This window comes from Arachis hypogaea, chromosome 13, assembly GCF_003086295.3.
Source record: "Arachis hypogaea cultivar Tifrunner chromosome 13, arahy.Tifrunner.gnm2.J5K5, whole genome shotgun sequence".
NCBI lineage: Eukaryota > Viridiplantae > Streptophyta > Magnoliopsida > Fabales > Fabaceae > Arachis > Arachis hypogaea.
Genome location: NC_092048.1, coordinates 31,999,175 through 32,025,492, shown reverse-complemented (window position 1 = coordinate 32,025,492; position 26,318 = coordinate 31,999,175). Strand labels below are relative to the sequence as shown.

The window sequence follows — 26,318 nt, the reverse complement described above, 5'->3', positions numbered from 1 at the left end:
TATCTTTTATTTTATTCCTTCTATTCTTAGAATGTTTGTCTGTAGCATGCTGTATTGCACTTATCAAAAATTTAGTTTTTAAAAGATTTGTGTTATAAAAGATTTAGTTTTTAAATTTTAATATTAAAAAATGAATTTTTAATTTGAGAATATGTAAATGAGATGAGATTAATGAATGTTTAGGATTTTAAATTGAGATTAATGAATGATTTGAAATTAAAAATAAATAACTACAAGGTTTGTGGAGGTTTGAAAACCTCACAAAATAGTTAATTTGTGTCAAATTGAAAAGTCAATTTGTGGGGGTTTTAAACTGCCACAAAAGTGATTTAAAACTGTCACAAAAGTTCGATATAAAACCTCCACTAAACACACACAAAACTCCCCACTGAATAAATTGTGGAGGTTTTTAAAAACCCCCACAAAAGACCTCGTGGCACCTCAAATTTTGGGAGTTTTGGAAACCCCCACAAACCATTTGGTGGGGGTTATAAACCTCCACAAATAAGAAAAAAAACCTCCACAAATAAACAAAAATCTTGTAGTGAAATTTAGAATCACAAACTTACACTTAACTTAAAAATTTCAATTCATCATGATCCTGTTTAATTCCAAAAAAATAGAAAATTTAATATTGAACAACACTCTCATTCCTATTTAATACAAGGGTATACTCTCATCATGATCCTCTGCAATATTCAATTCACAATCAAAAGAGAAAAGACAAGCAAATGGCTAAAAACAAAAACAATGAAGGAGAATCAAATACGTAAACCACATTAAAATAAAGGAAATCTGATATATAAAGGATGTGCAGCACATGAAATAACTCCTCCAGATAAAGGAATAAATATGTTTTGATGATTTTGACTCCTATTCATCTTGGAAACATTATCAGTATCTTCTTTGTAATGCATAATATATAAAAACTAAAAAGTAACAACTATGCATCATTTACTAGCTTACTTCTTGACGGATGAGAAACTCACTTCTCCTTTCTATTCATTGATCCTATTCAGACCTTCAAAATGTTACTCCTTCTTAATGGGTTACTTTGTGATTGTTTCATCTGTAACATACAAATTTACAAACAAATAAATTTAGCAACCAAAATAACCTCAGAAAACAGCAAATCATGAATCCAAAATAACCTCAGAAAATCATGAATTTAGCAACCAAAATCATGAAGTCCAGCAAATAAATAAATCATGAACAAATAACCTCAGAAAATCAACAATCAAAATCATTAATCCAGAAAATCAAAATCAAAATAAAAAAACCATGAACAAATAAATCATAAAATCATGCACAGAAAATCAGAAGGTAGCGACGAGGAATAAGTGAATAACAGAGTATTACTTACCGGCGGCGAGTAACGGCGACGAAAGAGGAGGCGAGCTCGGCGACGAAAGAGGACGCGGTGGTGGCTGCGGTGGTCAAACCCGTCGCTGCTGTGGATGCGGGATGCGGTGGCGATGGCGGTGGGCTGCTCGATTGGTGGTGGTGGCTATGCGACTGCGAAAAGAGGAGAGATGAGTTGTTGTGGCCTGTGGGTGCTGAACTGTTGATTCCTCTTCTAGGTGATTAGGGTTCAGCTTCGTTTACGTTTTAGCTTTAGCCTTTCTTTTTTCTTTTTTTTAGAGGCAAAACGATGCCGTTTAGGGGTGTTACTTTCAATCCAAAAACCTGCTAAAAAATCGGACAGTTCTACCGGTTCACCGGTTAACCGCCGGTTCGATCGGTTTTTTTATCGGTTTTTTACCAAGCAGTTTTTGGCCTTACCGGACTGGCTAGGTGACTAGTTTCCGATTAATCTGGTTGAACCGGTCGGTCCGGTTTAATTTTCAGAACCATGATTATGACAGATGATTTGTTGATAATGAGTAAACGAGAATACGGTTGAATCATGCATTAATTCTTTTTGGACAAATTATACCCTGATAAATCACTATCACTATCATAAACACAAAAGTTACCAATAAGAAGATACCTATGAACGAAAAGTAGTGACAAATTTTTATGATCGTAGTAATTGTTTGTAACGTCTTGTATTTTTCTGACTAAATGTTGCAGAATTTTTTAACGTTTTTGTTTGTCCGTGACCTACTTGAGATGGACTCTCTCAATTGCCACATACTCAATGATTACTGCAAAATCGAACGATATCCACCTCTAAATTCCACGTTTAGTTTGGTATTTTTCTCCGGCCTTTTCAAAATATTTTTATACAGTTTATACTTTTTTCAAATTTAAACCCTAACTTCAGATAAATTCAATTTATCAGGTGCAGGCTTTTCCAATTTTCTGATCGTTAGTTTCTTCTCCCTCCTTCCCAATACTGCCACTGAAAAATTAATAAGATATATGTTATTATCTGATTTTAAATGCTGTTGATGATTTATAATTTTTACGCTTCCTATGATTATTAATTAGCTGACATTGTTAATTTTTCCTTCTTGATTAAATAGTAGTTTCTTAGTGTGGTTGTGTTGTTTATTACCGATATAAAAATTAGATTACAGTGTAATCAAAGAAATCAAATTATATACGTTCAATTTCACTATTTTTTTTCTTTTTTTACTATGCATATTTTTCTGCCCGTGTTCTTTCGGGCCAAATACAATTCCAGTGCTTAATTCTACAATATGAATTAATTTAGAGATTTTGGTAATAGAAAAAGAATTATTTAATTGATAATGAATGTTGAAATTATAAGAAAAGTATGAAAAGAGTAAAAAAAGTTCATGCTTATGTTTAACAGAATAGCTCTAACTAATTTTAGAAACTACTAACTATGATTAATTAGAATAGTAACTAATTTAATTTCTAAGTATTAATTAAATTCATTTTGATTTTGAAGAAAAAAAAGTCATACATTGTGCTTATTTAAATTACGTTTCATAAGCCTTGGGAAACTAATTTATAAACTAATTCGTCAAGCACGCAATAAATGTTTATCGTCAGATTTCAATTCTATTTTGAATTTCATCTTTAACTCTTAATTTTAATGACTACTTTATGTAAAAATTGTATGTTAGTATAATTTACTCCTCTTAATAGGGAGTAGGATTTGAATTGGGGGTGTGAAGTGAATGAAAATTATTGGTTTTTATGTTTTGTGAAGATTTTAATGTGTTTTAAATATTCTTAGGACTTTTTTGTAACAGTTACTAAAAACAAAAAATGGTAATGTATTCTTTTTCTATTTATGCATGCTCTTGTCTTTTTAGACTTTGAGAATTTGGGGAGAACATTAAAAATGAATTTTAATCTAGGAGGACCTTTCAGAAGACATTTGGGTTCAATGTAAATAAAATAATTTATTTAACAAAATTTAAAAATATTATAATTATGTGTATATATTACTTTGTGTATATGAGTTAGTTTTTAGAGTTAAATAACTAGTTAAATGTTAGAGTAAATGCTATATTATTTGGTGAGTTAACTGTGAGAGATAATCTATAATTTGTGTACATAATTAATTCCCAAATTAATATGATCATGTAATTAATAACTAAACCAACTAACAAAGAACTTAAAAACATCATAGGCAAAATTATATCCTCTTGAAAAGTCCTGTCTAATAATTTTTCAATCTTTTATTTGTTTATATGAATTTCATTAATTGCCTTAATTATAAAAAAAATTGAATAATTATGCTTTTTAATCATAATGAATTTCTTACTATTTAGGTCACATAAAGTGATAATCCTATCTGAGTAAGGTGACAACATATCATTATCACTACTCGCACAACCTTGCGAAAAGTTCTCAACTTAGATTACTATAGAAGAGCGTGACTTGCTTGAATATTGTGGAAGCATCAAGTTTGCTAAGGAGATGGCTTCCGCTTCTCCATTCTCCTCGTTGCGACACGCATTCAATACGGCCTCTGACGTTTGATGTAACAAGATTAATGTTCATTATTGACTGATAGCACCCAATGCTCACACCAATATATGTGAAAAGTTACCATTCTCACATGCATTCTACATTAGTGTCCCATCCTTTGTTATGAATTCTAGTATAGAGATTTGCTATCTTTAATATTCTGTTTGCGCTTTGTTATTGAATTTAACATCATATTACCATTTAATAATTATCAATAGTTAATTGGTTTGGTTGAAAACTTGTAGGAAATATATGCACTTAGCATGTAGTATCTGCAAAGGTTTGGGTTTCCATATTTTACTATTTCTTTTGACTGGGATGACGATGATATATTAATGGATCTGAAGGTAACTTTAAAAATAAATTATTTGCTAGCACCTATATACAACACTATAAATTGAATATAAATCGTTACATTTTTTTATTTATGTAGACGAGCATTACAAACAATCCAGCATATGAGTTTGAGTGGGCATGTCGAAAACAATTCATCATTATAGAGTGGCACATTTCAATTTTTTTGTAAGAGAGGATATGTTCGCTCTACAACTGAATCACTAGAAATCTAAGATGTGGTAAAAGATTTTGATCTCAACAAGAAGCCATTTTGGAAGGATGATATGGATCATGTTGCTCGTGAGAAAGCTAAGCTAGATGATTTTGTGAAATCTGGTATCCAGGAGAATATTATGTCTGATATACTTTTAGTTTAGTTTCGTTGAACATAACTCTACTTTATTATTAGCTCTTCTATTTTTCTATTCCAGTTTTATCTAGACTTAGTATTTTCGTTTATTCCAATTTTATATGGGCTTAGTGATGAATTCACATTTCATGGTATTTATTTGTTTTAACTGGGTAGGTTTTATTGACTTCTCTTGCATTTATTTATTAAAATAGCATAGTTTTATGAATTCTTCCTAAATTGTGCTTAAGATTGAAAACATATTTTTTTAGACCCTTAAATTGCTAATTTTAATTCACTTTAATTTCATCCGATGTCTTGATGTGTTTGATGAAGTGATTTTAGATTTCCAAAGCAAGTATGGATTGAAGGAGTGGGGAGAAAGCATGCAAAAGTGAAGAATTCATGAAGAAATGAAATTTGGAGTATTTTACAGCCATGCGTATGCACAATTGTAGTTTTTACATCCATGCGTACCTACAAGAATTGATGCGTACGCACGATTGTATTTTTACAACCATGCATACACATGGTCAGGCATGCGTACGCACGAATTCGATCATGTGACTCATTAATGAGAAGACACTGGGGCGATTTCTGGACCTACCAAAGCCCAATTCAACTCATTTCTGAAGTTATTAAAGGCCAAATTCAAGAAGGATGAAGGGGGAGAGCAATTAGCTTTAGTTAAAAACGTGCTTTAGGTTATATTCTAGAGAGAAAAGCTCTCTCTTCTCTCTAGAATTAGGATAGATTAGTTAAATTTCTCTTAAGTTTAGGTTTTAATTCTTGTCTTGATTTAGTTTTTCTTGCAATTTCTTGTTGTTACATCTTTGCTCTCTTAGTTTTACTTGTGTTTGCTAGTTTTTTCTAGTTTTAGGAGTCTATTTTTATTATTTCTTATTAGCATTTATTTTTATTCTTTCTTTCTATTATGAATTCTCACATTTTTTGTTATGAGTGTGGTTATAACTATGTTGTAGGGAATGAGGACTACAATGAAAGTTTGCATCAAGGATGGGAGAATCAAAGGTGGGAGGAGGCATATGCTTATGATCAACTCTCTTGGCAACAACCTCCTCCGGTTTCATATAGTTACAACCCACCCCCCCCCCCCAATGCACACCTATATGAACCCCCTCCTAAACATTGTTATCAGCCATATTCACACTAGTCCTCATACTTGCATGCAAACTTCGATAGGGAAAGATCATCGTAGGTTAGATTCGAAAGTGATTGCACAACACATTTTCACGATGGTCAAGGCCGATCCAACAATCAGCATCAGGGTTCTACAAGGAGGTGTGGAGAATCATTTTGGTTTCAAGGTGTCGTACAGAAAGGTTTGACTTGCAAAACAGAGAGTCATCGTTAGAATATATGGCGATTGGAAAGAGTCATACAATGAGCTTCCTCATTGGTTATTCGCTATGCAGATGTACTTGTCAGGTAAGATTTATTTCCGGTTTATTTATTCGCTATTAAATAATTCAACCGCGTACAAAAAGCCGACTAATGTATGTCCATTTAGGTTGGGTGTAACTAGTGACACAGCCGTGGCCTGCCTCGACTGACACTGTGATGTTTCATCGGGTCTTTTGGACATTTCCACCGTGTGTTGAGGCCTTCAAGCATTGCAAGCCACTTATCTCTATAGATGGCACCCACCTATATGGGAAATACGGTGGAACTTTGCTGATGGCCATAGCGCTAAACGGCAATGCAAACATCCTGTCCATTGCATTCACATTTGTTGAGGGTGAGACAAAGGAGGCGTGGTCGTTCTTTTTTTCATACTTACGGGAGCATGTTACACCATAACCAGGGGTGTTAGTGATTTCAGACAGACACAAGTCCATTGATGGAGCACTGAATGTCGAAGGGAGTTTATGGAAACCGCCTCATGCCTTCCAAGCGTTTTGTACAAGACACATTGCAGCCAACTTCATGACCCACTTTAGGAACAAAGAATCGAAGAAGGTTCTTATTAATGCAGCGTACTCGAAGTCGCATCGTGAGTTTGCTCATTATATGGCCGTCTGAGGGGCGAAAACGTAGCTATTACAAACTGGCTTGAAGAAATGCCACGGTCACAGTGGGCACAGCATGCTGATGAGGGACGTCGATTTGGTCACATGACGATCAATATCTCCGAATGCATTAATGCTGTCATGAAGGGTTCCCGGAATTTGCCAATCACGGCTCTTGTTAAGTCAAGATATTTTCGTTTGGGTGAACTTTTTGCAAGGAAGGGTTCTGAGGCACTGGCACAACTTTAGGTCGGTGCTGAATTCTCACAGACATTGATGAAGGCCATATAATTCAACTCGAAGCACGTGAACACTATGAATATTTACCAGTTTGATCGGTCCAGGACAAACTTCAAGGTTGAAGAGTTAGCGGCAGTTCTGGGATCCAGACAACAGAATTATCAGGTACTGCTTGATGAGGGCAAGTGTGACTGTGGGTATTTTCAGGCTCTTCATATTCCTTGTCTTCACGTGCTTGCAGCTTGCTCTCATGCAAGGCTTGATTGGAAGCGGTTTGTGCATCCTATGTATCGCATGGAGTCGGTCTTCAATGTTTACAGATTAGAGTTTCAACCCATAGGACACGTGGATGATTGGCCATCGTATGACGATCCCCAAATCCGTCCCAACCCTCGGATGATGAGAGCGAAGAGAGGTTGGCCCGTGAGCTCCATGATTCGTAACAACATGGATGACGTTGAGCATAATGGGGAGAAGCAGTGCGGATTGTGTCGCCAAATCGGGCACACGCGGAGGACTTGCACGTCTCTTGGTGATGGAGGAGCATCTTCTAGTCGACGGTAGCTGTAGTTGTTTTAAATAAATTAATGTATGGATGAACTATAACATTGTATGTCGTGAACTATAATGTCATAAAGTTATAAGTCATTACAAAAGTTGTCAGCTGCCGTGATATATAACCCAGTGATACATATTATAATACATAACTACTGTTTTTATCATAAGTAATCTACTTATAAAATTTGTATAACAAAGAAATGACATTTTGTACATTAATTTCCTACAAATACCATAAGAACTAGATACCACTAACCCCGCCCTTGCCTCCCACCACGTGGGCCAGCATGTCGTCCGTGGGGCCTAGGATCGAGACACCCACCTGTGCCACAGGGAGGTGGTCTGACATCTCGCTGACCACGACAAAGTGGAGGGACCGGGCCAGGCATTGGAGTACTCATCTGATCCCTCATCGTCGCATAATCCGCAGTGGAGGATGACCCGCTAGACTGGTCAGTATCGATGTGGCGTGGCAAGTATGCAGACTGAGGTGGTGTCGTGTGCATCTGTGAGAATGGCTGGGTATCCTGTGGTATGGTCAACATATCTCCAAATCCGCCCGTCATCCAGTCCGGCACCATCATTGTGACATCAATCATATCCTGGGTATCCAATATGGGCTGGTAGTCGGGCTGTGTTCCGAGCTCTGATGGACTGAAAGGTATCTAAAACTGCGTGTCGATGTCAAAATGAACACTCGCGTCTGGCCGCGAGCCCTGGTGATTGGTCCCGACCTCCGAATGATGTGACCCAGGTGGCCTCAAAGACAAGTAGTCACCTGGCATGGGTCCTGACAATGATCCCACCGTCTAGCCTGCATCGTCGGCACGGTGAGCTGGCGGGTTGACAGGGTCTCTCTGGCGGGGAACCTCCTCGGGGTCCTGCCTCCCACGGCCTCCACCGCGTCTGCCTCCCCCCTGCCTCGCCCCCGTCCCCTACCTCTCCCTCCTCCGGCAGCTGGCCTGAGCTCCGGCAGCTGGCCTGAGCTCCGGCAGGTGACCGTCCTCTGGCTGATGTAGGTCTGGGGCAAGTGAATGATGTATGGGCAGGTCCTCTGGCACCACCCCAGCAGGCACTAAGTACTGGTCACCCAAAGCGAATAACTCTGTGTGCGCCCACTGCAGGTACCATGTCATATACGGGAGGGACGGACGCATGTCTATATGATGATATATCGGCAGACGATGGTCGGCCCGAGCATCCCACATCTCATGCCGGCCACCAAGCAGATGCGGGAACCACTCGCCGCGACCGAATATCCCATCAAGCCTGTGCATGTCATCAATGTTCAGTGGCCTAGTGGAAATGTGCTGCAGGCCACCGAATTGACGTACTACCTGGTCCACCTGATGCCACTCGACGATAGCAAAGCACAACAGTAGACAGACAACCGCCACCGAGACATCCGCCTTTGCTATCGCCGGTGGAACAAGCCCAACCAACTGCGGGTCCGCATATGGAATCCACTCAACCTGTTCACAGAACACAGATGCACGACGAAATTCAGATAATCATATGCAATACCATCAACAGTTAACTAAACATTAATTTCTTAAAATTAAACATTAATAACTTACATTCAGCATCCCAATCCCGTTCAGCATCCGCCTGTACTGCCTCAGCCTGCTCTCGCCTGTGGCATTGTCCGGCCAGTACTAAACCCACCTACACAACCAACAACAATAATATTTTAGCCTTTATTATTAATAAACAACTTAATAATGAGTTGAATAACTTTGGTAAGTGTTTATAATACCTCTCGACCAGGGAAAAGCGACGAGCATCAAACCCATCGGGCCGTACTAACGGAATATGGTGGTAGGCCCAAGAAAGCATCAAGCTGACGCATCCTCCCAAGTTGCGCTGCCCATGCTCCGTGGCCCGGCACATCTGCCGGTACAGCAATGCCAGCACAGCCGAACCCCACGACAACCGGCCACATGCATCAAGATCCTCCAGCAGGGGAAGCCACCTGATATGCACCTGAGAGTCAGATGCATCAGGGAAGAGGATACTACCTATCAGCTGCATGATGTATCCTCTCGCACACCTCATCAGCCGCTCCGCTGTGGCATCCTGCTTTAGCTCTCCACAAACCGTGTTGTGGAACCAAGTGAACTTGACAGTCCACTTCGTCTGTGACTGTATGTCCTCTGGGCCAGGAACAACACCCAGTATCTGCTCACATAACTCCTCAATGGTCCGTCTCTTATGGTGCTTCTCCCACCCACTTATGCATCCACTCACAGGATCACCATCAATCCTGAGTCCCAACTGATATGCCACGTCATGCAGGGTGATAGTCATCTCCCCGCACGGTAAATGAAATGTATGGGACTCAGGTCACCACCTCTCTATCAACGTCGAGGCAAGCGACCAATCATGCTCGAACTCGACCATGTATGCGACGTACGCAAACCCGACTCGTCTCAGATATGGCCTAATATGCTCCGACTGCCGTGTCATCAAGTTCCATCTGGTGCGCAAGATCCAAGGTGCCTACCAAACGGAAAAAAAAAATTTTAATAAAATAAAATAGCAAGTTCACTTTTTCTTCAACACAATAAAATAAAAAAAAAGGTTAAAAAATCATACCACTCGATCAAGCATCCCAGCGATGTGCTCAGCTTGATCCAATCTATACATCTCATGCTCATAACCCAATAACTACTGCTCCATCGAAACACAATCTAGTAAAACGAAATTACATACTAGATTATTAAAAAATAAACTAAATGAAAAATGACTTATAAACCTACTAATTTTAAGCTTATCCTATTTAACTGACGTCGTCATGTAAGTAATTAATTTATAACTAACTCAACCCTAAATTTTATTGCTCACGTAATTACCTTCTAATTCACAACGCAATGTTATACCTCTAACTAAATTATCTAATAATATACTTTCTTATATTCTTTAATATGTTGATAAACAGTCACTATACTAAAAATCGGTGACATAAAATAATATACTTAACATAACAACACTAAAAAATACGTCTAACTAACTAACATGTAAATAATAAATCTGTTATTCTAACTAACAAACGATTTATACCTAACAAATTTATCTAACATGTAAACAGTAAACCAAGTTAACACAAAAAAATAGACTATTATTTACTAACCTAGAACTGAGACAATCGTCTACACTAAACTTTACGGAAGTCGAAAAGGCAGAAACAAGTAACAGAAAAAATTTGGAGGAGAGAATAGAGGAAAAAAGCGACAAGTCAAAATGATCCCACTAGTATATATATTATGGCGAACTCATCATAGAGTTCGTCGGGGAGCGGCAAATTTGTTGTTAATCCCAAAAAAAAAAAAGATATTTTCGAAAATAAAGCTAAAAACTCGTTTTAGAGGAAATAAATATTTTTTTATTTTATAAATAAAAAAAATCCTCATCAAATAAGTCTATTTGTTGTTCCACTTTTTTAACTCCTTGCGATATAAGCAGTGTGTTAAGATGAATTATCATGCCATACTACCAAAAAAGAGAATTATAATTGGTTGTGAATTATTTGGCCTGATCCAGCTGAAATAAGACAAAAAAAAAAAAGGTTTAAAAGAGTAGCATGTACATATTGATTCAATTTATAAAACACCTCAATTGCAAATTCTATTTCTCCGCCGGCTAATTGATGCATCAAAAACTCAGTGACAAAAACTCAGTTAAACTTTTTCCTTGTAAACAAAGTGAAGTGAGGAGAATCAGTAAAAGGGTGAGTGGTTACAAAAGAAAATAAATTAAATTATATTCAGGATCATTAATATTAAATACGTTACCTCCTAATAATTAAAAATATACTTTGATTAATAACTAAAAAGAATGAAATCTGTGATAAGTTATGTAATAATATATGTAATAAAAAAAAGGTGATAAAAATTTAATATGTATAATAATAATATAAATAAATTTAATTTTTAAAAATGATAGCTGATTAGTGATTATGCCTGAAATATTTTGGTTTTCAAATATTTTTCTTTAATAAAAAAGAAGGTTAATGTAAACTTTTTTCTTTTCTGTAAGCCTGTTAAAATTAAGAATAGTTAGAACAAAATTAAGAAATTAAGACATATTTGGACAAAACAATTTTGTGATAAAGACATGGTAATGATCAATAATGGCACGTAACAAATCGGCAAGAAAATGGGCAGTGAGGAACATGAAAACAAAATCCACAACCAACCAATAACCATATCCTCATCCTTACACTTTTCTCTTCCTTCATTGGCATCACTCTCAAATAATATTCCCCCAAATACTTTCTCAGTCTTTCACTTCACACTTCACACTCTTCCCACCTTGATTTCAAAACCCTTTTACTTCCTTAAACCTTCACTATGGCCACAGCGCTCGAATTCCTCGCTGTCCTTCCTCGCCCCTCCTCCTCCGCCACCGCCTTCTCTCCGGCCACCGCCCGCCGTGCCTCCGCTATGTTTCCCCACTATTCCGGGATCAAGCCCAGACCCATCGCCGCCGTTCGCTGCGCCGGTCCACTGAAGCCCAGAACCCTTACTCGCAGCGGGCGGGTTGTGTGCGAGGCTCAGGATACCGCCGTTGAAGGTCAGATTTCGTCTTTGTTGACAATTTCTTTTACAGATTTGTTCAGTTTTGCTAGATGATAGTTGAATTATTGAAAATAATTTAGAAAGTTATAGCCCTTGTTTAATCCGTGGGATAGTAGAATGAAGTGTTTCATTATTTATTAATCGTCATTCATATTGTGAGATTAGTTGGCTTTCTAAGTTCTGTGTGATATTTTTTAACGGTGGAAATAAAGTTGATCATCAAGAATTCTTAGATGTTGACATGATTGATTATTTAATAATTTTTACCTATTAATTTTATATGAAGACAATTGTAAGTAAGTTGTTACTTTTTCTTTTAATACTTTGGCTGTGCATAATTTGTTTTTGTTTCTTTTTTATTTATGGGTTTGAATTGACGAGACTTGAACCTGTAGCTGTGATAAGATAATGATCAATGCAACAAGTCTCGTTTGGTTGGGATACTTTTTCTTCCCAATTTCGAAAAACATCCCCTTTGTTAGTGCTGGATTGGTTTGGTTGTGCTTCATCTTTTCTGAATATCTGAAATGCTTCCTTTGTTTCTGCTGACATAAAATTAAACAAGGTTGAAAATTTTGTTCGGTTTATTATTCTTGTAGCTAGCTGTACGTCAGTGATCTTTAGTAGACTTAGACAGCATGTAACCTAAGTATTAGATAAAGAAATGATTATTATCTGATCAAGGACCAGGGTGCCCAACTGTAAGGACTTTCATCCAAATTTACTTTCTTTTAGGGACCATTGATAATATTTTCAGAGAGTGGCTTTGGACTTGAGTTGGGATTTTGATCACCAGAGATTCGGTGTTATGTGCTAAGCTTGAGTGCTTGACAACTAGAAAATAGAATCAACCAATCTAAATATAGTTTTTATCCAAATATCAATGCACATTTCTGCCTGGACTATCATTCATAAGAAAGAGCTTGTTTAGGTGCTAGTTATTAGAAAAAGATATTTTTTTAATGAAATATTCATTTTTAATATGTTTAACAAAATTTTAGTAGTAAAAGTAAAAGCACTAGAAAAATAAAATATTTTTGTAGAAGCTACAATTTACATCTATTTTTTAAAAGGTCTTTTTTACATGTTGCCCAAGGAGTGGGAAAGGTGTTGGTAACTGTTGTAGATGTTCAGGTTGACTTTTCGGAGGTAAGGTGTTCCATCCATGCTCACTTTCACAAAGCTTCCATTCTTTTCACTTTCTTCTGCATTGCTCTTTTGTTGAACTGCCACCATGTTCTTCCGGTACGGTACGACCTCACTGGTGGCTAACCTACCACTTGTGTTATATCCATACATACATCATACATTTCTTAAATTATGTCTATGGGGTGGGGTAACATTTTAGGTTTCATAATTAGACGAATTAATTAATTAATAAGTCATAAACTGAGAGCCATATATTAGCAAGTAACTGTTTTGCTTCATTTATTAAATTACTATTGGGTAGAATTTTACCTATTTAGATGCAGAAGAAGATGCTTTGCTATCATTGATTAAGACAATGAGAAAGTGTAATTGAATTTTTCTGTTACACTCATAAAAACTCGAACAAACAAATTTTGAGCATTGAATTATTGTTAGCTAGGCATGTAGAAATCGTACCCGCTTATTCTATAATTTGAACAAATTTTGAGTATTGAATTATTGCTCGTTAGGCATGTAAAATTGTACCCGCTTATTCTATAATTATTATTCAAATTATAGAATAAGCGGATATGATTTCTACATGCCTAGCTAACAATAATTCAATGCTCAAAATTTGTTTGTTCGAGTTTTTATGAGTGTAGCAGAAAAATTCAATTACACTTTTTCCTTATTCTAATCAATTATAGCAAAGAATCCTACCCAATAGTAATTTAATAAATGAAGCAACACAGTTATTTGCTAATATATGTCTCTCAATTATGACCTATTAATAAATTAATTCTTCTAATTAAGAAATCTAAAATGTTACCCCGGCCCATAGACCTTAATCATTATTTAAGAAATGTATGATGTATATATGGATAGAGCAAGTGGTAGGTTGGCCACCAATGAAGTCGTACCAGAAGAACATCGTGGCAGTTCGACAAAAGAGCAGTGCAGAAGAAAGTGAAAAGAATGGAAGCTTTGTGAAAGTGAGCATGGATGGAGCACCGTACCTCCAAAAAGTCAACTTGAACATCTACAACAGTTACCAACACCTCTCTCACTCCTTAGGCAACATGTTCAGTTGTTCGCATGTGCTAATTATGACTGTTTTCTTTCATAGTTGCCAGATAAGTTTTTGGAAAGATCTGAAAAGTTTAATACAAGGCATACCATTGGGAGAAAAGGTTTTTTTTCCCCTTTCGGGAGGAGATTTAAACAAACATGTAAAGTAGAATGGAGACAGATATGAAGGAATCCGTGGGGATCATGAATTTGGAATAGTGAACACAGATGGCAAAATCATCTTGGATTTCTTTTCAACTTTCAAGTTTCTTATTCTAACTCGTGCTCTAAAAAGTGAGACGAACATCTTATAACTTATAAGAGTGGATTGACAGGTTCCTAAATTGATTTCTTTTTGCTAGGAAAATCCTATAAAAAAATTTGTACTAACTACAAAATTATTTGGGAGAGAGTTTGACTAAACATAGTGTACTCAATATGCATTTACGTGTTTAGTAAAAGGTGAGTTGTCAAGAAAGAAACCCGAGGACTAGGTGGTGGGAGATGAAAGGTGACATAAAAAGACTTCCAAAGATGGAAAGAAGAAGCAAGGTAGGATGGACATAGAAGTGTAGATGAGATGTGGTGTTGGATGGCAAAACTAATTAGAAAAGTGGCAAAAGAAAACTTTTGGAGAGATTAGAGATACTGGAGCTAGAGATAAAGAATTGTGGTGGTCGGGCATACTTGCACAACGGAACGTAAAGCTAAAGAGGAAATGCTTTAAAGAATGGTCTTTATGCTGTAATGTGAAAAACTTGGTTAGGTATGAAACGACTTAGAAGGAAACAAAAGTGCCGTAAGTGGAGCAAGAACGAGATTTATGAGTGTTTATCAGTCTTTGGGTATAAAAGAATTGGAAACATGATCTTTACAAGATAGTGAATGGTCACAATAGATAGATGAGAGACTTGGATCACGTTAATTGCATTAATAACAAAAATGAAGTTTTGGTCATAGATGAGAGTATTGAAAGATGGAAGAGTTATTTTCACAAGTTATTTAATGATGGACATTCTTTCCTGCTAGGGTCGATTACATTTGATGGAGGAGGACCAAAATTTCAATTACTATAAAAAAATTTGAGATTTGAAGTTAAGGAGACCCTAAAATAGATGAAGATGGGTAGAGTAGTGGGCCAAAATAATATCACTATTGAAGTTTGAAAAGGTTTAAGACTAAAAGACATTTGTTGGTATTTACAAAAAAAAAAAGAAGACATTTGTTGGTTAACTAAATTCTTTAATGTGATTTGAAGATCTAAGATGTTAGATGGATGTCAGAGTATTTTGGTCTCTATCTAAAAGAATTAAGGGATATACAAAGTTGTGCAAAATATAAAGGAATCAAACTCATGAGTCATATTGTGAAGCTATGGAAAAGGGTGATGAAACGAAGGTTGAGATAAGAGATTCAGGTTTCGAAGAACCAGTTTGGTTTTTATGCCAAGAAGATCTACCATAGAGGTCATATACTTGTTCCAGAGAATGATGGATAGGTATTAGAGTAATAAAAAGAATTTACTCGTAGTACCTTTTTATTTGGAAAAGATGTGGGGTATCGAGGGAGATCCTGTGGAAGGTTTGGAGAAGGGGGCAAGGATTGTATATATTTGTTCACTTAAGGACATGTACAATGGAGTTATAATTAGTGTGAGAACCCAATGTTGATAGAGGAATTTCACACTCTTGTTGGAGGTGCTTACTAAGCATATCCAAAAACTTCAATGGCATGATGTAAGTTTTTGGTTGATGACATTGTCCTCTAGGAAGAATCGCAAGAAGATTTGAATGAGAATTCAAATTTGTCTAGGCTGGTGTCAATTGAGTCCAAGGCCTTAGGGCTGACCCTAAGCCTTTCAACATAATTTCAGCCTACAGCCCTAAAATTTACAAAAACACATTTTATAAGGCTCTAACCCTAATTAAGTCCCAAAGAAAAATTGAAACACGGCTGGCCCTACAAGTCCTAAAATCCCTAAAAACAAAACTCATCTTCATCCGTGAGAAGAAAAATTCATGACTTGCACGTAGTGGTGTCAATATGCTTGGCCCTATAGGGCCTTGGCCATACGTTATAGGGCCAAAAGAACAAAAGGTCCTATAATTAATAGCACCAAATTTTGAAAAAGCCAACAGGGCCGAAAACCCTAGGGCCAGCCCACGAGTACCCAAATCCTATTTTTTAGGTTACTCGTTCAATAAACCTATTAAAAGTCATTGGCTTCTTCTATTCTTTTATCATTTTTATATATAGAAAATAATGAAATTGAAAAATAGATATTAAACTATATACAAACTAGAAAATCCTTCATCATTATTTTGCTCTTCAATAATGTCTATAGTAGAAAATCAAAACATCAACGGAATTTAAATTATGAACTAAAAGTGTAAATTCACACCTCAAAATAAAATTTACAAAAAAAAACAAATCATCTAAAATCATGAATGTAGAGGGATGCATAGACTCTGTTGACACTTTTTCATGAATTTCGCCAATGTCATCTTCTAAAATCAATTAAAAAACAATTAGAAACTAAAACGTTATTTAAAAAAAATTAGCACATCTTCTGCTTCAATTTCTGTTTCTAGAAGGCATCACAATCGTTGGACTAATGTAAATAATCAAATCTCTAATACCTTATACTTAATATAACTAAACGCAAGATATGTTTTATTATAACCTGAGCGAGTTTTTTCCGATGAACATTGTGGTCAATTTTGGTTGGAGGACCCTCTATATCATCAAGGGGTATGAATTTACAAGAAATTATATGCCGACTCAAATGAGAAGTCCCGTAACTGTTCTTAGTTTTCGGATTCTTCTCAATTTTGTATTCATGATTACAAAAGTTGCATGCAGCTCTTTCAACATGATTTCTATCTTTTCCAATCTTCGTAAGAAACCTCCAAACATTAGATTTTTTGCCAGAATCAACACTACCAGAGACATGAACAGGAGAAATTCCACATAAAAATGGTGTTTCTGAGACTCCTGTTCAAGTTTCTGGTGATTTTGGCAAAAAAATCTAATGTTTGGATGTTTTTAAGAAGATTGGAAAAGATAGAGATGGTGTTGATGAGGTTGCATGCAACTTTTGTAATATGAATACAAATTTGGGAAGAATCCAAAAATTAAGAATAGGTACAAGACTTCTCATTTGAGTCTTCATCTAGTTTCTTGTAAAACCATACCCTCAATTTTGTATTCATGATTACAAAAGTTGCATGCAGCTCTTTCAACACGATTTCTATCTTTTTCAATCTTCGTAAGAAACCTCCAAACATTAGATTTTTTGCCAGAATCAACACTACTAGAGACATGAACAGGAGAAATTCCACATAAAAATGGTGTTTCTGAGACTCCTGTTCAAGTTTCTGGTGATTTTGGCAAAAAAAAATTTAATGTTTGGATGTTTTTAAGAAGATTGGAAAAGATACTAAGATAGAGATGGTGTTGATGAGGTTGCATGCAACTTTTGTAATATGAATACAAATTTGGGAAGAATCCAAAAACTAAGAATAGGTACAAGACTTCTCATTTGAGTCTTCATCTAGTTTCTTGTAAAACCATACCCTCAGTATTAGATTTGACGATGATATAAAGGGTCCTCCAACCAAAATTGACCAGAATGTTCATCGGGAAAAAGACTTGCTCAGGCTATAGTAAAACATGATCTTGCATTTTAGTTTTGTTGAGTATGAGGGTATTAGAGATTGGATTAATTACATTAGTAACGATTGTGATGCCTTCTAGAAACACTTCAGTATCAGATCTTAAAATGATTTACTCAACAGAGAAAGAGAAATTGAAGCATAAGATGTGCTATTTTTTTAAATTAAGTTTCTAATTGTTTTTTAATTGATTGATTTTAGATGATGACATTGGTGAAATTCATGAAGAAGAAGTGTAAACGGAGTCGATGCATTCCCCTGTACTTTCATGATTTTAGATGATTTGTTTTTGTGTAAACTTTATTTTGAGGGGTGAATTTGCACTTTTAGTTCATGATTTAAATTCTGTTGGTATTTTGATTTTCTATTAGAGACATTATTGAAGAGCAAAATAGTGATGAAGGTATTTTTTAGTTTGTAAATATTTTGATATCTATTTTTCAATATCGTTATTTTCTATATATAAAAAATGATAAAAGGATAGAAGAAGCCAATGACTTTTAATAGGTATTTTTTTCGAATTTGGCCCTATAAAGTAGGGCCAAGCATATTGAAACCACTAGTCTAGGCAACCTTTGGAGGTACATGGTTTGCATATAAATCGCGCTAAGATGAAATAAATGGAATGCAAATTTAGCAGCGAAAGGGAAGAGACTATTACAAAAGTGGAAATTGCAAAAGATATTATACAACAAAGTAAAGATATTTAAGTATCTTGTTTGTATTATTCAGGACAACGGGGAACTAGAGGACAATGTAAACCATAGGATTTAAGCAAATTGGTCAAAATGACGACGCATTTGGATTTTATATGCGATAAAAATGTACCTTTAAAACTTAAGACTAACTTTTATCTCTGAAAGAGATTTGGAATGAACAAAAGAGTAACAGGGTTGAAAGAAAACTGAGAATGATTATTATCATTGGACGCGTCCACCAAACTAATACATAAGTGATATATATATATATATATATATATATATGTGTGTGTGTGTGTGTTCACTCACACACACTCAATGTACACAACACTAAAGAATAAGAGAAATCTTGCTAACTGATTTAACTAATCTTGATTGTTTTCTTGTATATCAACAACTTCTCTAATTGCCCCCCTGAAAGTTAAGGTAGCTCTAGGAGCAACCTTAAGTTTGACAGTGAATTTACTAAACTCCGCTAATAATAGTTTAGTAAGAAGATCCGCAACTTGCTCTGGCGCTCTAATATGAACCACGTGTAGTTGTTGATTAACATGCTCTCACAAAATCCAAGTCAAGCTAAAGTGTTTTGTTCTGCTGTGACGTATGGGGTTGGCTGCAAGCAAGACAACACTCTCATTGTCACAATATAGAGTTGCTGTTATTGTGACTTGAACCTTAAGTTCTTGCAACAAGTTTTGTATCCAGATAATTTCCGAACTTGCATCGGCTAGAGCTTGGTGTTTGGCTTCCGTGCTCGATCTGCTCACGGACAAATGCTTCCTACTTGACCACAATACAAGGTTGGCTCCCATATAGATGCAATAACCGCACGTTGAGCACCAATCATCTAAGTCGGATCCACAGTTGGAATCTGAAAAACCAAAGAGGTGCAAATCATTGGTAGCATGAAAAATAAGATCATTAGTCACTGTGCCAGCAAGATATCTTAGCAATAGTTTAGCACACTTCCAATGGCTAAGCAGGGGTCTCTGCATATATTGACAAAGTTTGTTAACCGAATAAGCTATATCCGGCCTAGTAAGAGTAGCATATTGGAACGATCCCATTATTGATCTGTATAAGGTAGGATTGTCAAACACATCCTCCCCTACTTTAGACAACTTTGCAAAAGTTATCATAGGCATGGGCACAGCTTTTGATTCTTTCATTCTAACTCTTTGAAGTAAGTCACTAAGATACTTGGTTTGGCCGTTTGGGACAAATGGACAGCCCGACTCTTTAACTCTTTTGCCTCTATTCCTAAAAAAGTAGCTAAACTCTCCTTCCTTTAATGAAAACACTTGATTTAATTGATTTATTGTTGATTGAATTGGAATAGCATTATTACCAGTAATTAAAATATCATTTACATAGATAAGAATGAACAAGATAAGATGACCATCATGCTTAATGAACGAGGAATGATCTGAACTGGTTTTGAGGAATCCAAATTGATAAAGAGTAGAAGAGAGCTTAAGAAACCATGATCTAGGAGCTTGCTTGAGTCCATATAAGGACTTATGCAACTTACAAACCTGAGATGAATCTCCATGAATAAAGCCAGGTGGTTGTTTCATCAAAACAAACTCATTTAAGTCTCCATTCAAGAATGTGTTGTTAAAATCAAATTGTCAAATCTGCCAACTATTTTAAAAAGCAATGGTTAGTATAATTCGAATAGTGGTAGGTTTAATTACCGGGGCAAAGACCTGATCGTAATCAATACCCTCAATTTGGTGGTTGCCCTTAGCAACCAACCGAGCCTTGTACTTAATTATCTCACCATTAGGAAGGCGTTTAATCGCAAAAATCCACCTGCACCCTATAGCATTATGCCAATGTGTGGCTTGCAAAGCTTGATTAACTGAAGTAGGAATTTATTTATCAAATCAATATTATTGGTAGTCACAGCATGATAAATTTTAGGTTTAACTATTCCAGACTTGGAACTAGTTTGCATAGGATGAAGGTTAGGATTAATGAGAGTTCTTGGAGCACTACCAAATTGGATCTCAATACCAGAAGTGGGGATACTATCTTGGTGAATTTTATTAGCAGAGATTGATGAGGTAAAGTAGATGATGGAGGTGTAGTTGGTTGCGGATCAGTATCACTATTTTGTGAAGAGTCAATAGCTAAATGTGATGACTTATTAGTACTAGGATTTGAAGAGTTGCCCACTAAAGTGTGCGTGGACAGATTTTGGAGGGTAGTAATAGGTGGTGTAGGAGTAGAATTAGATGGCAAAGATGATGCAGATGAGCCTACAGGAAAAACTAAAGATGTATGAGGAAATTGGTTTGAAGATTTGGGTGCACTATCAGTAGAAAAAATTTCATGGTATGGGAACCTATGCTCATCAAATATAACGTGTCTGATGATGATAATCTTGCCAGTTTTCCTTAGACACTTAATAGCCCTTGTGGTGTGGGGCATAACCTAAAAAGATAGAGAGCTGAGACTTGTAATCAAGTTTATTTTGAGAATATGGTTTCAGGCCAGGGTAACATGCACAACCAAACACTCTCAAAAAAGAATAATCTGGTTGTCCACCATGCACGAGCTCAAAAGGAGTGGAAGAATGAGTTTTGGGGGAGGGAAGCCGATTAATGATATAAGTGGCTGAAAGAAAGGCATCATCCCAATGTACAAAGGGAAGATGTGCAGTATATATATATGAGTCCTCTGTTCACCACACACACTCAACGTACATAGCACTAAAGAATAAAGAAGAGAAATCTTGCTAACTGATTTAACTTCACGGGAACAACAAAAACCACCATCTCGCTTTTTCCTTTCTTCGGTGCTACCTTTTTATTTCCAAGGGATAGAGTTGGGATGTATAATCCCATTATTTTGGAGGATGCCCTGGAAAAACTCCTAGACAAATTAAGGATCAAATGTTGGAACCTCATGGGATTGATAGAGAAATTCATACTGATAGAGAAATTCATAGACCTAGGTAGGATAGGAGAATAGATAAAGGGAATAGAGATGATGATAGAGATCATACTGAGAAACAGAAGAATTCCGTACGGGTACAACTATTATTGGAACCAAGTTATAAAAAAGCGATCTTTGTTGTCTAATAGAACAAACCCTAATACCTTAATTGAGTCGGTCAAGATCAAATCTGTTTATCAAAGTGCTTCTTTGATTGCTCCAGACATCTCTTTTCAACTGAGAAAGAAAACAAGATCATTTCGTTCCATTTTTAGTAGAATAGTAAAGGATATTCTATTAGTAATGAGAAAAGGGGTAGAGGGGATAACATCTTGATTCTCTTGTATATGAACGACTTCTCTAACAATCTCATTGTCATTAGACCAAGTATATTGTATGAAACAAAATGTTGGCCAACAACGGGTGAATATGAAATTAAATTCAGCATGACCAAAATATGGATGATTTGATGAATGAGTGATCATATGCATGTGGACAAAATAAAAAATAAGGATATGAGAGATGAAATTGGAGTAGTAATGTAGCGCCCATTATTCAAAAATTGATGCAATCTTGTCTTAAGTGGTTTGGTTATACAGGGAGAATGCCAGTAAAGTATCTAGAAGAGTGAATGAAATGGAAAATGGACCAATAGTTAGAAGTAGAAAAAGACCTTAAAAGGACTTTATATGAAGTGACCAAACGAGATCTCTTTGTGAACGATAAAACGCAATAATTTTGTTGTTTTTGCTTGTTTCATAGTTGGCAAATATGATTAAATCATCTGAGTAGTTTCCTGATAGAGAAAAAAGAGTAAAGGAATAAAAGAGACACAGTAGAAACAATAAGATAAAGATAAGGGAATGGATAAATATTTTCTTACCGAGCCACTAAAAAACTTACTTTTAGCAACTTAGGTCATTGGAATAATTTTTCCTACTAAACTTTCAAAGAATTTGTCCTTCAAAAACCTAGATCGAAGGGGTAAATTGAAAGAACTAACATTTAAGAATTATCTTAAATTGAATCATTCAATTTTTTCATGCAACAAGCAAAGCACCGATCTCTGCTTCATAAAGAAACAAGAAAATTCATATATAAAAAAGCTGCATAAAATGTCTTACAAAATTGTTTAAATAGACCTCTTAATTAATTAGTCTTAATGTAAGCCAGATCTCCCTAGAATAAAGGATAAAAATTTGAAATTAAACTAAAGATATAGTTTTGGACTCGATTCTAACTATTTTAAATTAGATTTGATCTTATTAGACTAGATCATATTTGATTTAAATATTAAACTCCTAGAGATATGCTAATTAATTTAATTAGATTTGATCTTAATATATTAGATCAAATTTGCTTTAAATTTTAAAATCTAAAGATACACTAATTATTTTAAACCAAATTTGATCTTAGATGAGATCATATTTGATTTAAACTTTAAGGTAGTGTTTGTTTTCAGAGATTGAGACTGAGACTAAGACTAAGGGACTGTGACTTAATATTGTGTTTAATGGTGAGAGACTAGAACTAAAATTTCAGTCATGGGACACAAAATTTTAGTTTCTTCAATACTTTGAGAAAGTGGGGGAAACAGGCTGAAATTTTGGGGGGTAGAGACTGAAATTTTAATGATATTACTTTTCAAAAATACCCTCATTTAACTTTTCAAATTCCAAATCTACCTCTCAATCTTCATGATTATCTTAAACTAAATATAATATTGAAACATAACTCAATCCAATATATTTTATACCAAACACAATATAAAGATTTAATTTACTCTCAGTCTTTTAGTCTCAATTTCCTTTCCAAACGCAGCCTAAAATCCTAAAGATATGCTAAACAAAGGGAAAAAAAAAAACTAAATCAAATCTTTTGACAAAACCAACAAGTCAAATTTAAATCTAAACTATCCTACTTGAAATTTTTTTAGAAAGATAAGAAGTCCAATCAGAATCAACTTGAACTTTAAGTTATTCCTAAATCTGAACTAAATTGAATCAACTTGGTTAGATGAAGTTTAGATTTAGAAAATTCCTCATGATTTCTTGCCCTGCACTACAAGTAACTTGAGGAAAGACATATTCATTGCGCCCTAAGCCAATGCAATTGCGCTTGAAATGAATTCTTAGTCTCCTTGATTTTCAAAGCTGGTATAATGTGATTCTTCTAGTAATCTGATTCTTGACCTTGATATAATTACTATTCTGCCCCTTTGTGTTAGAACTACGAAAATAGCTTATTGAGCTCATATCATTTTCTCACATTATTGGCAAGTTATGCTTGTTTTGGGGTGAAAGGAAGGATGCCAAATTTTTGTGGTTGTGTCATATACACCATTGTTCGATACATTTTGTTGAACTATAATTCTCGCATTTTCAAACATTGTCTAATGAAACTAGTTTTGTGGGGGATTAGATGCTTAAGTTTCACTTAGTCTTGGAGCAACAATCGAGTTGTCCCCAAGTGTCTTTAAGGTCACGTATTGAAGTTGCGGAATCAGCCAGTGATACAATTATTTGGTAAGTCTGTCTACATTACTCCTTCTTGGCGTGGCCTTCCTCCAATCTTGTGTATGCCAAATGTTTGTGTATTGGGCTGCCTTTTAGGTGCTTAAACTTCGCTTGATACAAAACAGTGTATTCTTAAAGGAACTTTGCTCTTACCGTTGTTAAGATGTCGGAAAGCTTCCCCGACCAAAAAAAAAAGATGTCGGAAAGCTTTATTACATAGCTAGTCTTTCTGCTGTTTATTACAATACCAAGGTTAACATATAACTGTCCACATTAGTGTTACACTAACGAATATGAGACAAAAGTTTGTCAGATACTAATAGAAGTCACGTTTCTAAGGTGAAGGAATTAATTGGTCATTTTAAAAAAATCTCATCCAACCAATTTCAAAGAGCAAAATGCCATTATCTCTAAACTATTCTATTAAATATAACGAGATAATCAGAGTTCAGATTATAGTCCTACCATTATATACCATTTTTGTATTAAATAATGGATTTATCAACGTTAGCTCTTTACTCTTACTTGTTGTTTACAAGTAATTTAAACGGAAGCAAGCACTTATCAACTCCCGTGTCGATCATTGTTTGAATCTTCCATTCTGAACTGGAAATGGGTGCCCTTCTCCCTCGCTCTACCCCGCCCTGCCCCATGGCGCTTTCAGGGGGTTTCCTTTTTCTCAGATGATCTCGTCCCCTTATATATCCAGCGGCTTGTAGAGGTTAATTTTTGAGGAAGTTGGGTTTGGTTCCCATTTTTATAAGCAGCAGCCCATAACAATTGAATGTATTGTATATAACGAAACCAGCTATCAGATAGGATTATGTTTTCAGCTTCTCGATATCATTGTTCTTACGACTGTTTAAAGCAAGTTCCTATTTCTAGTATATATAGAGGCTGGGTATTGCTACTGCATTCTTGATATCCTTTATGTTTCCTGCTGTACCTTCAAAAACTACTTCATTGCAGAGGTTATGTTAATCCTCCAACTTGTGGCACTTCACTCCTTCATACAATAAAATTATTTTTTCTTATCAAAATGGTTCCAATGATACAGTCTTACGGGATCTACTGGTGTATGTTTTGGAGGTGAATGGTTTCAAACTCACATCCCTCTTACCATCTTCCGACAACTTTGTCAATCAACAAAAAGTTTCAACATTTAAGGCTTGAATTTGGCATCCAAACACTTCTTAATAGCTTCATTTAGAAAAAAATTTTGAGCTCAATCATGAAATATAACTATTATTCTTGTGATAAGCTGTTTAATAATTACATTTATTTACTGAAGTGTATTACTTGTAATTGTATAACAATTAGGTACAGTACAAAGTGATGCATTAATGTGAAAAGTTTTAACCATGATATTGATATGCATGATGCAAATTTCCAATCCACGGGGTTGATTTTATGAGAAAAAGCATACTCTATGTAAAGTATTCATTGGTGTAGGATGGATTTTGATCCACCCTAGTCTCAATAAATACCCTCCCATCTCTCTCTGTGCCACGAAACATCTCTATGTACTGTTGTGTCTGTGATTAAAGGAATGCTATCTTGATGCATAGAAGACACACAGTTTGTGATATTCTTCTCATGAATATGGCATGGTTGCTTTTCTCTTAATGTGTTTGTCATTCTGTTAGAATTTTGGGGATCCCAATGTTCTTTTAACTTTTTCAACTGAGACATTTTGCCCATTCGGTAGGAATACAGATTGGAATTAAATAAATTTGTGGTGTTGTTTATTGCATATTACAGTGGCTTCTATTACCGATGCTAATTGGCAATCGCTTGTCCTTGAATCTGAATCTCCTGTGTTGGTTGAATTCTGGGCACCATGGTGTGGTCCTTGCCGAATGATCCACCCTATAATTGATGAGCTGGCGAAAGAATTCGCTGGGAAGTTAAAGTGCTACAAACTGAACACTGACGAGAGCCCTTCAACCGCCACTCGGTATGGGATTCGGAGTATCCCCACGGTGATGATCTTCAAGAATGGCGAGAAGAAAGACACAGTTATTGGTGCTGTGCCCAAGTCAACATTAACCACGAGCATAGAAAAATTCTTATGAGGTGTAAGTAAAACAAGGCCTCTGAAGAATTCCTGCTATGGCCTTCTCTTTGAAATCCATGTCTCAAGTTTCGAAAGTTTGCTTCTTTAAATGCACTCACTTACCCTGCTGTATAGTTATCGGATGCAACTTATTTTCCTTGCCCTTTTATTCTCCTAGTTGTCAAAGCGCCTAAAATTTTCCGACAAAACTTTATTTTTTATTTGATAGAACCACGAATATCTTTTTAGAAAAA

The 26,318-nt window shown here is 35.7% G+C and overlaps 1 protein-coding gene across 1 annotated transcript; it reads left to right on the top strand.

The window, feature by feature from the left end:
- Nucleotides 1–11,496: 11,496 nt before the first annotated feature.
- LOC112737965 (uncharacterized) lies at nucleotides 11,497–26,318 on the top strand. The gene is made up of 2 exons (XM_025788150.3): nucleotides 11,497–11,976; nucleotides 25,770–26,318. The coding sequence occupies exons 1-2, from the start codon at nucleotides 11,754–11,756 to the stop codon at nucleotides 26,081–26,083; spliced, it is 537 nt and encodes a 178-aa protein (XP_025643935.1). The 5' UTR covers nucleotides 11,497–11,753; the 3' UTR covers nucleotides 26,084–26,318.